General features: G+C 42.6%; 1 protein-coding gene across 17 annotated transcripts in view; it reads right to left on the minus strand.

The window, feature by feature from the left end:
• BCAS3 (BCAS3 microtubule associated cell migration factor) overlaps positions 1-12,991 on the minus strand; it is a 611,182-nt gene that overhangs the window by 571,838 nt on the left and 26,353 nt on the right. For 13 of the 17 annotated variants that reach the window (XM_070060998.2, XM_089317313.1, XM_070061000.2 and 10 more), the window contains one exon: positions 5,899-6,005. The exons of the other annotated variants lie outside the window; for them this stretch is intronic. In XM_070060998.2, coding sequence (XP_069917099.1) covers positions 5,899-6,005 — 107 coding nt within the window. The remainder of the gene's footprint in view (positions 1-5,898; positions 6,006-12,991) is intronic. 17 annotated transcript variants of the gene reach the window in all.

Below are 12,991 nucleotides of genomic sequence, written 5' to 3' on the forward strand. Positions count from 1 at the left end.
TTTAGTTTTTTAAATGTTTAACCACAATATGTTTATTTTCCTAATTTGAGACTTACAGGTGGGTTATATAAAATCAACACAGGAAGCCAAAACTGAAGGTAGAAGCTGAAACTAAGCTATGTTTTAGACAGGGATTGACTTGCTGTCCACTTAAAATTACTCAAGGTAAACATGATTTTTATTACATTAGATATCAAAATACCACATTATCACATATTATATATCATGCATTATAAAACAAATATAATTTTATATATATTATGATTAGTCTACAAAAATCATTGAGTGATTTATTTTTATGGCGACCCACATAAGCATCCTATGGCCCAACATATTATTAATAAAAATATGGCAGGTGATAAGTTTCAGAAAGGTTTAAATAGAATGAGTATCTTTCACTGTCACAGTAAGTATTTATGAGTGTTTGAAGGTACAGCTTAATGGTTTGCAAACAAAAAGTAAAACTAAACTACCAAATTCCTTGCATGGGATATCTTCTACTATCACATTTGGGAAACATGAAGAACAACTTTTAAATGGTCGGCTTTGAATTTGAATTTGAATTCAGAAAGAAGAAATTTGGCACTACCAAGAATTAAGACCTTTAGAGATAAATAAGTTAACTTTAATACTAATAAAATATTCCCTCTCATTATAACCAAGCCAAGTGGGCAGTTAAAGCAACCTGAGGACCACTAAAGGAACATGTTCAACCCAGCTAAGACCTCTAATCACACAAGGTTCCACCTTGAAAGCAGCAGCTGTGGCTTAGTCTCTGCCTCCAATTCTGTCAAAAGACAGCATAACAGAGCAAAAAAGCCACTGTTTAAAAAAAATCATACCAAATCCTTTCCTCTGATCACTACATGGAAATATTTATCTTGATAGGTGAAAAACAAAACAAAACAAAACAAAACAACACAAACAGATTTTGAGTCCTTTTGTCCCTGTCTTCAGGATGATCAGCTACAAAAAACTCAGAAAGGTCAACTACACATTCCAAAAGGCAAAAGAAATAGAATACTTCTAAGTCCACAACATATCAGCAAGATCATTTTACCTCCACAAAATAAATAAAAGTGACTAAAAAAAAAAAAAAAAAAAAAAAACCCAGAACTGGGGCAGGCACTTTGGCATAGCAGGTTAAAGCACCACTGAAACACTTGCAAACCATATCTGAGTGTCAGTTCAAGTCCTGGCTACCCTGCTCCAGATCACGCTTCCTGTAAAAAGCACCTGTTAAGGCAGTGAATGATGGCCAAAGTACTACAGTTCCCACCACTACCCACACTGGAGAACAAGATGGAATTCCTGCTGCAGACTTCAGTCTATTCTAGCCCCAGCTATTGTGGACATTTAGGGAGTGAACCAGTGGATGGAAGACACCTCTTTCTATTTCTTTCTGTCTTTCCCTATCCCTGTCACTCTGCCTTTCAAATAAATATGTAAAAAATACTTCTTATTTAAAAGAGTAATAATAATCCCTATGCCACTGAAGACAAATTCGATAAATTGAGAACATCCTGATTTCCATTAAATCCAAAATAATATGTTTGCTTAGAAATCTTTTAAGGGGGCCGGCGCTGTGGCACAGAAGGTTAACGCCCTGGCCTGAAGCGCCGGCATCCCATGTGGATGTTGGTTTGAGACCTGGGTGCTCCACTTCTGATCCAGCTCTCCTCTATGGCCTGGGAAAGCAGTAGAAGATAGCCCAAGTCCTTGGGCCCCTGCACCCATGTGGGAGGCCCAGCAGAAGCTCCTGGCTCTTGGCTTCAGATCAGCACAGCCGTTGCGGCCAATTGGGGAGTGAATCATCAAACTAAAGACCTCTCTCTCTCTCTCTCGATCTCTCTCGCTCTCTCTGCCTCTCCTCTCTCTGTGTAACTCTGACTTTCAAATAAATAAATCAATCTTTATAAAAAAATAAAATTAAAAGAAGGAATCTTTTAAGAAGAAATTATCCAACAGAAAAAAAAAATTCAGGCTGAAAGACACAGACACACACACACACATACTCAAGGGGTTTCAAAGCAGTTTGGTGAATAAATTTATTAGAGGTACATCTTCAAATTCTATTGGCCCAGAAGCAAAAGAACCAGATAACAGAAATCCACCCACCTACAGAAAAGATAAGGTCAACACCAGAAACTTACATGAAACCAGACAAAATACACAGTCCATACTAAATCCCACCCAGTGATGTTAAAAAGCTTCATCTTCTTTTTAAAAACTTTTATTTTGGGGGGCCAATGTTGTGGCATAACAGATGAGGCTACAGCCAACAATGCTGACAGCCATGCGGGAGCTGGTTCAAGTCCTGGCTGCTCAACTTCTGATCCAGCTACCTGCTAATGTGCCTGAGAAAACAGCAGAAGATGGCCCAAGTCCTTATGCCCCCACACCCATGTGGGAGACCCAGAAGAAGCTCCTGACTCCTGGCTTTACCTGGTTCAGTCCTGCAACTGTGACCATTTGGGGAGTGAACCGACAAATGAAAGACATTGTCTTTGTCTCTGTCTCTGTGTGTGTGTGTGTGTGTGTCTGTGTCTATGCACATGTGTATCCCTCTCTCTGTAACTCTGCCGTTCAAATAAATAAAATAAATCTTCTTAAAAAAAACAAACTTATTTTTCATCACCCTAAGGAGTACACACAGGAGTCAGCAGGCAAACTAGGACTGATACTACACAGTGCAAGACGTCAATCACAATTACAAATGCACTTAGGGACTGGCGCTGTGGCACAGTAGGCTAAGTCTCTGCCTGGATGTCAACATCCCATATGGGTGCTGGTTTGAGTCCTGGCTGCTCCACTTCTGATACAGCTTTCTGCTATGGCCTGGCAAAGTAGTGGAAGATGGCCCAAGTGATTGGGCCCCTACACCCACGTGAGAAACCCAGAAGAAGCTCCTGGCTCCTGGCTTCATATAGACCCAGCTCCGGCCATTGTAGCCATTTGAGGTGTGAACCAGTGAGTGGAAGACCTTTCTCTCTGTCTTTCCCTCTCTGTGTAACTCTACCTAATAAATAAATAAATAATCTAAAAAAAAAGAAATGCACTTAGACTTTGACTCTGTCAGAATTCCACAGGAATTGGTTCAAGTCTTGGCTGCTCCACTTCCACTCTAGCTCCCTGCTAAATGCCTGGGAATAGCAGCAGACAGCTGCTAATTGTTTTGGCCCCTGCCACACACATAGGAGACCTATAAGAAGCTCCTGGCTTGGGCCTGGCCCAGCTCTGGCCACGGCAGCCATCTTGGGAATGTACCAGCAGATGGAATATCAATCTCTGTGTTTCTCCCTCTGTAGCTCTGACTATCAAATAAATAAATAAATCTTTAAAAATTCCACTGAAGGAATGTTATCCCATACAGGTGCAGACACATAACAATCTTAGTTCAAGTTCATTCATTACAACTTTGGTTTAAATATCAAAAAAATAGGTAGTTAAAGTCTTTACATCTGGGCCAGCAGTGCAGCATAGTAGGTTAAGCCACCATTTAGGACACTAGGACCCCATATATCAGAGCACCAGTTTAAGTTCGCATTCTTCCACTTCAAACCCAGCTCTCTACTACTGGATCTAAGAAGGCGGTGGGTGACAACTCAAGTATCTGAGCCCCTGCCAGCTATGTGGAAGACCTACATGGAGTCCCAGGCTCCTGGCTTCAACCTGACCCAGCTCAAATAATTAGGTGGAGTGAACCAGGGGATGGAAGATCTCTCTCTTACTGTCTCTCCCTGTCATTCTGTCTTTCCAATAAGTAAAAACAAAATCTTTTTTTCATGTTTCAGGTGCTTTATTACTTTTTTTTTTTTTTTGGCCAGGCAGAGTTAGACAGTGAGAGAGAGAGACAGAGAGAAAAGTCTTCCTTTTCCGTTGGTTCACCCCAAAATGGCCGCCATGGCTGGTGTGCTGCAGCTGGCGCGCTGCGCCGATCCGAAGGCAGGAGCCAGGTGCTTCCTCCTGGTCTCCCATGCGGATGCAGGGCCCAAGCACTTGGGCCATCCTCCACTGCACTCCCAGGCCACAGCAGAGAGCTGGACTGGAAGAGGAACAACCAGGACAGAACTGGCGCCCCAAGTGGGACTAGAACCTGGAGTGCCAGTGCCACCACAGGTGGATTAGCCTAGTAAGCCGCGGCGCCAGCCTTATTTATTTTTAAAGATTTATTTATTTTATTTGAAAATCAGAGTTACACAGAGAGAGGAGAGACAGAGACAGAGACAGAGACAGAGACAGAGAGAGGTCTTCCGATGGTTCACTCCCCAATTGGCCACAACAGCCGGAGCTGCGCCAATCCGAAACCAGGAGCCAAGAGCTTCCTCCAGGTCTCCCACACGAGTGCAGGGGTCCAAGGACTTGATCCATCTTCCACTGCTATCCCAGGCCATAGCAGAGAGCTGGATCGGAAGAGGAGCAGCCAGGACTAGAACCAGCGCCCATATGGGATGCCAGCGCTTCAGGCCAGGGTGTTAACCCGCTGTGCCACAGCACCGGCCCCAAAAACAAAATCTTAAAAATAAATTAATAGCATTTTTATATCAATAGCAAACTAGTAAAGTCAGGAAAATCCGAAAAGAATTATTATACAGCTATCAGATTGAATGAAGAATTTCCCCAAATGCCAACATGAAGCAAAAACAGCAAGATTCAGACCAAGGGTTAAGGAATATATTTATTTGCAAAAAAAAAAAAAAAAAACCCTGAAAGAATGTATCAGAAACTAGAAAATCAAGGTGCCTTAAAGTAGAAAAAAACAAAAGAAGAGGTGGAAATTTTTTTCACCTGTTCATACTTCTAGGATTTTGTACCACATGATTATTATAACTGATTCATAACTGATATACTGTTAGTGGCTGCTATTAAAAAAAAAAAAAACTTCCAGAAGTCTCAGTTTAGACTTCTGTAAAAGAGAAATAATAATCCTCGGGGCCGATGATGTGGCACAGCAGGTGAAGCTGCCGCTTGCAGTGCCAGCATCTCATATGGGCACCAGTTCTAGTCCCGGCTGCTCCTCTTCCAATCCAGTTCTCTGCTATGGCCTGGGAGAACAGTAAAAGATGGCCTAAGTCCTTGAGCCCCAGCACCCACATGGGAAATCCGAAAGTTCTTGGCTCCTGGCTTTGGATCAGCACAGCTCTGGCCAATGCGGCCATCTGGGAAGTGAACTAGCAGATGGAAGACCTCTCCCTCTCTCCCTGTCTCCCTCTCTCCCTTCCTCCCTCCATCTCTCTCTCTCTCTCCCTCTCTCTCTCTCTCTGTCTCTCTGAATAACTCTTTCAAATAAATAAAATAAATCTTTTTTTAAAAAATGAATAATAATCCTTACTTACACTAAGAAGCCTGGCACTGTGGCAAGCAGTTAAAGCCACCACCTGCAGCAGCAGCAGTCCTAGCTGCTCCACTTCCAATCCAGCACCCTGCTCATACACCTGGGAATGCAGCAGAGGACGGCCCAAGTACTTGGGCCCCTGCACCTACATAGAAGACCTATGTAGGTCCAGGTTCCTGGCTTCTGCCTGGCCCAGCCCCAGCCATTGCAGCTATTTGGGGAGTAAACCAACGGATCGAAGATTTCTCTGTCTCTGCCTTTCAAATAAATAAATAAATCTTTAAGAAAACAAAAATAATTTGCCAACAGAAATACTGAGCTCTTTCATGGAACATGATTTGCACAATTCCTGATCCACTTGATCAGCCATACAGAGCATTCTTCCCTTGCCTCTCAATCCCAATACCTTGTTATGCTGTTGTGCACAAAGCAGTCTCCTGGCAACTCACTGTGAAACCATAACATGGATGAGACCACAACACGACTGTAAAGGTATCTCAGAATTCCACATAAGCTATCCCGCAGGAGAGTATGACGCATTAGGGATTCATTGTCATACTTACAGGGATGCTCCAGACTTGCAATCCATCACTGTAGCCAATCATAATCAGCAAAGGTGGTTCATTTCCAGTGCTATGTATTTCCTGAAACTCCAGATTTCGTGACGTATCTACATTAGAATTGTGAAGCAAATTTAAAAGATGCAGTTATCAATCAAGAAAATAACTACACTTCTTCAGTGGCGTTAGGGTAACAACTGTTTAACCTGTTTTTCTATTTAAACAGCAAGCACAGGAGGAGCCAGCGCTGTGGCATAGCGGGTAAAGCTGCCGCCTGCAGCACCAGCATCCCATATAGGCGCTGGTTCGTGTCCACTGCTCCACTTCTGATCCAGCTCTCTACTGTGGCCTGGGAAAGCAGTAGAAGATGGTCCAAGTCCTGGGGCCCCTGCACCTGCATGGGAGACCCGGAAGAAGCTCCTGGCTCCTGCCCTCAATGGGCGCAGCTCCGGCCATTGTGGCTAATTGGGGAGTGAACCAGCGGCTAGAAGATTTCTCTCTCTCTCTGCCTCTCTTCTCTCTGTGTAACTCTGACTTTCAAATAAATAAATAAAATCTCTCTGCTGTGGCCAGGGAGTGCAGTGGAGGATGGCCCAGGTGCTTGGGCCCTGCACCCCATGGGAGACCAGGATAAGTACCTGGCTGCTGCTATCGGATCAGCGTGGTGCACTGGCCGCAGCGCACCGGCCGCGGCAGCCACTGGAGGGTAAACCAACGGCAAAAGGCAGACTTTTCTCTCTGTCTCTCTCTCTCACTGTCCACTCTGTCAAAAAAAAAAAATAAAAAATAAAAAATAAAAAAGCTTTCTAAAAAAAAATCCTGAGGTCATTATATGAACAAAATCTTCTTTCTCTTGTTTTTAGATTCTGCTTAGCCACTTGCTCTGGATGACAGTCATTCGTAAGAACTCATTGCTTTTTAACAAAAAGACTTAATTTTGTAAAAACATTTATATTATTCTTGAAAATTAATTTATGACAGGGACAAATAATCCTTATTCTTTTTCTTCTATCCTTATATCCTGCATCATACCACCACAGAATTCTATCCAGAAATATTCCTTATCTTCTTCAATGGTTTCTTTTTTTATACCATCCCTAAACATGAACATCAGTCTTTGCTGCTGAAACACCTACCATTCCTGTGTGCTTTTAGCTAACTACAATATTCTCTCCTCCTTTAATTCACCCATCCTTGGAAAACCTGTCTAGTCTTACCTGTAATGCTACCCTCATTATTGCACACAGTATACAGATGATGGCACATTCTCCCCACTTGGAAAACTGCAATTATAGGGTGAGGACAGAGATCTTGTGTTTCTCCTCACAACTGAAAAGTTGAAGGGTATGGGCTGGCATTGTGGTATGGCAGGTTAAGCCACCACCTGCAAACCTGGCATATCATATGTGCAACAGTTTGAGTCCCGGCTGCTCTACTTCCAATCCAGCTCCCTGCTAATGGACTGAGAAAGCAGCAGAGAATGGTGCAAGTGCTTGGACCCTGCACCCATGTGGGAGACCCAAATGAAGCTTCCTGCTCCTAGCTTTAGCCTGGCCCAGAGCTGGCCATTGCAGCTATCTGGAGAGTGAACCAGCGGATGGAAGATCAATATCTCTCTGTCTCTCCTCTCTCTGTAAGTCTGCCTTTCAAATAAATAAATCTTTAAAAAGAAAAGCCAAACTTACTTCCTCTATATTCCATATCCATATTGATACCAGCTTCATATTACCTACATCCAGTATATAAAGTGTGTTGTCATTCTAGGGAATACCAACAGTAAATGAGGGGGGCCAGCACTGTGGTTCAGTGGGCTAAGCATCCACCTGCGGCACTGGCATCCCATATGGGCGCTGGTTCTGTCCCAGCTGCTCCTCTTCCAATCCAGCTCTCTGCTGTGGCCTGTGTTTGGGTCCCTGCACCCACGTGGGTAGATCCAGAGGAGGCTCCAGGCTCCTGACTTTCCATCAGCCCATTTCCAGCCATTGCCGCTATTTGGGGAGTGAACCAGCAGATGGAAGACCTTTCTCTCTGTTTCTCCCTCTCACTGTCTATTAACTCTACCTCTCAAATAAATAAATAAAACCTTTTTAAAAGAAATAGTAAATGAGGATAATTGTAAAGACACAGAGGTCTCCTGTGTAAAGACCCTGAGACATGGAAAGTTCTGTCTCTTTAATGACTTCAAAGGTGAGCAGGGTTGGCTGGTAAGCTGAGATAGTGAGATGGAGGGGAAAAATGCAGGTTTGAGGCACCAATAGGATGTCTAGGAGATAGCCAAAATGTGGAATCAAGCTTCTAAGGCAATACAGGTTTGTTGCAATATTATCTCGGCATTCCTCACTCACAAGGATAGGCATGTGACAAGCTGAGCTAATGCTAGTACTACATCCTTAGCCACAAAAACTATTTCAAAAATGGGAAGGTGACCCAGACTCAGCCATCTAGATCTTCTAATGAATACTTTTTCCTCTTTGATCACATGGTGTAATCATAAATGAAACGAGTTTTGAGCAACAACTGCTCAATCTTATTAAAGAAGCCAAAGTGAAGCAAGCATTCAGAGGCAAGTACTGACAAGAAGTGGGGAAAGTGTAAACAATTCAAGCACCAATCCCTCACAGGTACATGAGTAGGTTTTTTTAATTGCCCTATAGAAACTAATATAATGGTCTCTCGATAAATTAAAAATAGAAGTACCATATAAGCCAGTAACTTTACTACTGGGCCCAAATGAATTGAAAACAGGGACAGAAAGACACATTTGTATGCTCATGTTCACAGCAGCATTATTCACAACCAAGACATGGAAGAAATCCAAATGTCCACTGAGAAATGAATGGGTATACAAAACGTGATATTTAATACAACAGAATATTATTCAGACTTAAAAAGGGAATTCTGACATATGCAGCAACATGAGTAAACTGTAGGACATTATGTTAAGTGAAAAATGCAGTCATAAAAGGAAAAATACCATGATTTCACTTATACAAGGTACTCAGAATACTCAAAATCATAGACAAAATAGCATGGAGGTTTCCTGAGACTGGGAGGAAGGGGAAAACTGACACTTGTTGTTTGATGGTTTCAGAGTTTCAGTTTTCTAAGATGAAAACAGTTCCAGAGATTGATCACACAACAATGTGAACACATAACACTACTTAATCATATACTAAAAGTGGTTAATGTGGTACATTTTATGCTATTTTTATGCTCTATGCATTTTTCCAAAATTAATTTTTTTTCTAATTCATTCTTTGAGAAGCAGAGACACAGCCTGACAGAGATCCCAGGACTGGGCCAGGGCTAGAACCTGGGAGCTCAATCAAGATCCCCTCACAAGAGTGGCAGAAACCCCATTACTTGAACCATCACCATGACCTCCAAGGATCTGTGTTAGAAGGGAAGCTACAGTAAAGAGCCAGAGCTGGGGACAGAACCTGGTTACTCCACTATGGGACCATTAGGTAAAATGTCCATGCCCCAGTATTAACTTTTGTTAAAGATTCCTGTGGCAGAGTGACCGAGAGAGGGGAAGACAGAGAGGGTGTGAACTTCCATCTGGAGCTTCACTCCCCAGATGACTACAACAGCCAAGTAAGGGCCAGGCTGAAGGCAGAAACCAGGAACTCCAACCTGGTCTCCCACATGGGTGGTAAGAACCCAATAATGTGCCTTTCAGGCACATTAGCAGGAAGCTGTGACAAAAGCAATGTACCCGCGATTCAAACTGGCACTTCAATATGGGATGCTGGTGTAGCAAGGAGAGGCTTAACCTGTTGCATCCCAATACCAAAGCACCCAAATTAAATTTTTTATTCTCCTTTTTTTAAAGATTTTATTTATTTAAGAAGTAAAGTTACAGACAGAGAAAGGGAGAGACAGAGAGAAAGGTCTTCCATCCGTAGGTTCACTCCCCAAATGGCCACAATGGCCTGCCAAAGCTGAGCCCATCCGAAGCCAGGAGCCTGGATCTTCTTCATGAGTGCAGGGGCCAAGGACTTGGGCCATCTCCCACTGCTTCTCCAGGCCACAGCAGAGAGCTGAATTGGCAGAAGAGCAACCAGGACATGAACTGGCGCCCATAAGGGATGGCGGCACCACAGGAAGAGTCAGCCTACTATGCCACAGCGCTGGCCCCTATTCTCCTTTTTACTTAAATCAATTACAGAAGAATAAAAGAGCCTATTAAATGTGAAAATCGACACTTAAACATAATACTAGACCTTGATATTAAAACTGGCCAGGTGGTGTCAAGGTAGTGATGCAGCAGGTTAAGCCTCCACCTGTAACACCAGCATCTCATACGATGGGTTAGTTCAAGGGCTGATCACTTTTTTTTTTTTTTTTAAGATTTATGTATTTACTTGAAATACAGAATCACAGAGAGGAGGAGAGATCTCCTATTTGCTGGTTCACTCCCCAAATGAGTGTTGCAAGTTTAGTCGACACCTGTGATGCCAGCATCCCATATGGGTACTGGTTCGAGTCCCAGTTGCTCCATTTCTGACCCAGCTCTTTGCTAATGTGCCAGAAAAGGCAGAAGATGGACCAAGTACCGGGGCCCCTGCCACCCATGTGGGAGACACAGATGGAGTTTTAGGCTCCAAGCTTCAGCTTGGCCCAGTCCCAGCCATTGCAGCCATTTGGGAAGTGAACTAGCAGATGAAAGAAAATCTTCCCACCTCTTCCACCACTACACCACTACCCAACTCTGCCTTTCAAATAAATAAAGAAGCAAATCTTTAAAAACAAAAAATGGCCAAGTAAGTACAGAATAGGGGGTGGTAGGAATTTCTCAGCACAGTTCTCGCACGGCACAGTCCCTCCAACCAAGACAGCCCTGGCCCGAATAGGGCATGTGTCCAGTGGAATGTTCAATCTCAGCAGAAAAACGCAAAAAAGCTGGACAAAAAAAGATTCAAGATTATGACCAAAAAGCTGCTGCCGAAGCTGCCTTACTGTGTACCTGCAGCGTCTGTAGGAAACTTAGGGACCAAGCAGCCTAAGGCTTCCCTTGCTCCATCACTGACTGAGGTTAAGGACACACAACTGTTTATGTATGAATTCACACACTTTTGTCTATTCTACTGTCTCCAACTGTTGGTAACAAACCTGCAGCTGCCTTCCTAACAAACTGCTGATCAGCAAAAGTAGTTTTTTGTTTTTGTTGTTTTTTTAGCTTTTGTACACAAATGTTTATTTCTCAATTAAACATTCCCTTTAAACACAAGGAATGAATTCTAAATCTTCATAAAGATGAATTAAAAATTAAATCCCTCCAGTATAGTACGTGTAATTACTGTGTTCTTGGTCACTACTGGCATTTACTGTTTAACATCAAAAACAAAGACAGGTTATTTAAAAATCATGCTACTGGATTTCTAGCTCTTCTTCTATGACAAGTTCTATACTGATCTGCAATGTTTAAGTTTATATCACCAAACTGAAGGAACTTTAAAGTGTGAAACAGCTGTGCATTAAACACAATTATGCTGGCGCTGCGGCTCACTAGGCTAATCCTCCGCCTTGCAGCACCGGCACACCGGGTTCTAGTCCCGGTTGCCCCTCTTCCAGGCCAGCTCTCTGCTGTGGCCCGGGAGCGCAGTGGAGGATGGCCCAGGTGCTTGGGCCCTGCACCCCATGGGAGACCAGGATAAGTACCTGGCTCCTGGCTTCGGATCAGCACGGTGCACCGGCCGCGGCGGCCATTGGAGGGTGAACCAACGGCAAAGGAAGACCTTTCTCTCTGTCTCTATCTCTCTCACTGTCCACTCTGCCTGTCAAAAAAAAAAAAAAAAAAAAAAAGGCAAAAAAAGTAAACAATTATAAGATATAGTCAAGTTCATAACGAAGTTCATTTTTATGCTGTTTCCTTTTGGGCTTCATGACAGAAAATTCTGTTTAAATGTACAGTTTGACTGATTTGGAAATCTGAAAAATCATTCCATCCTTTTTTCAGAAATTTTTTTACAATTGTAATTACATTGATGTTCATATTGTATAAAATAACTTGTTTAATGAAGTTATACTTTGATGTTACAACAAAGAATTCCTCTGCACAAGGTAGAAAGTTGGACAGTTTGTTATATTGTTGTAAGCCGGCTGTTTAACTTGATGTGTCTTCAGAATCAAACTAACGTTCATCTTTAGGAAATCTGTCAGAAAAACATCAGGATGTTGGGGACAGCATTGTGGTGTAGCAGGCAAAGCCACACCTAAAATGCCAGCATCCCATATGGTTTGTGCTCCACTTCGGATCCAGCTCTGCTAATGGCCTGCAAAAAAAGAGCAGAAGAAGGGCCAAATGTTTGGGCCCCTGCCACTCATGTTGAAAACCTAGATGAAGCTCCTGATTCCTAGCTTCAGGCTGGCTCAGTCCTGGCTGTTGTAACCACCTGGGGTTATGAACTAGTGGATGGAAGATAACTCTCTCTCTCTCTCTCTCACTCTCTGTAACTTTGACTTTCAAATAAATAAATAAATAACTTAAAATTTTTCTTTTGTCTACTTCTGACACTGCTATAGTTTGATTTCAAGATAAATAAATCCGAGTTTAAATCAAACTATCTGAAAGTATCAAGAGCACAGAGACCACAATACAAAGGTTTGGTTATTCGCACTCTATAATAAACTCCAAAAGCACAGTCTCTATGCAATACCAAGTTGAAGTTACTACACGGGTTAGGAATGGAGAACCTAGGAGGGTCCAAGATTATAGAATCCTTATAGCCCCTGGAAATACAGTCTTCACTCCCTTATCCGTAGGGAGACTGGTTATGGGAAACCCCACAGATTCCAAAGTCTGAAGATACTTAAGTCCCTTATATAAATGGTATAGTATATAGGAAAATGTGTGTGGGTTATATGCAAAAACTGTGAGGACCATGGTAGTTACAATATATATAATATTCACATAATATAAAGTCTATGTAAAAAGTTGCTATATTTATATAGGGAATAACTTTAAGAAAAAATTTGTACATGTTAAGGGCAGAAGCAATCTCTTTACAAAATTTTTTTTAAAGACCATTTATTTGAGGGGCTGGCGCTGTGGCTCACTGGGTTAACACCCTAGACTAAAGCATCCCATATG

The sequence above is a fragment of the Oryctolagus cuniculus genome, chromosome 17, assembly GCF_051225735.1.
Source record: "Oryctolagus cuniculus isolate XC-2025 breed Fujian yellow rabbit chromosome 17, ASM5122573v1, whole genome shotgun sequence".
NCBI classification, from domain to species: Eukaryota; Metazoa; Chordata; class Mammalia; order Lagomorpha; family Leporidae; genus Oryctolagus; species Oryctolagus cuniculus.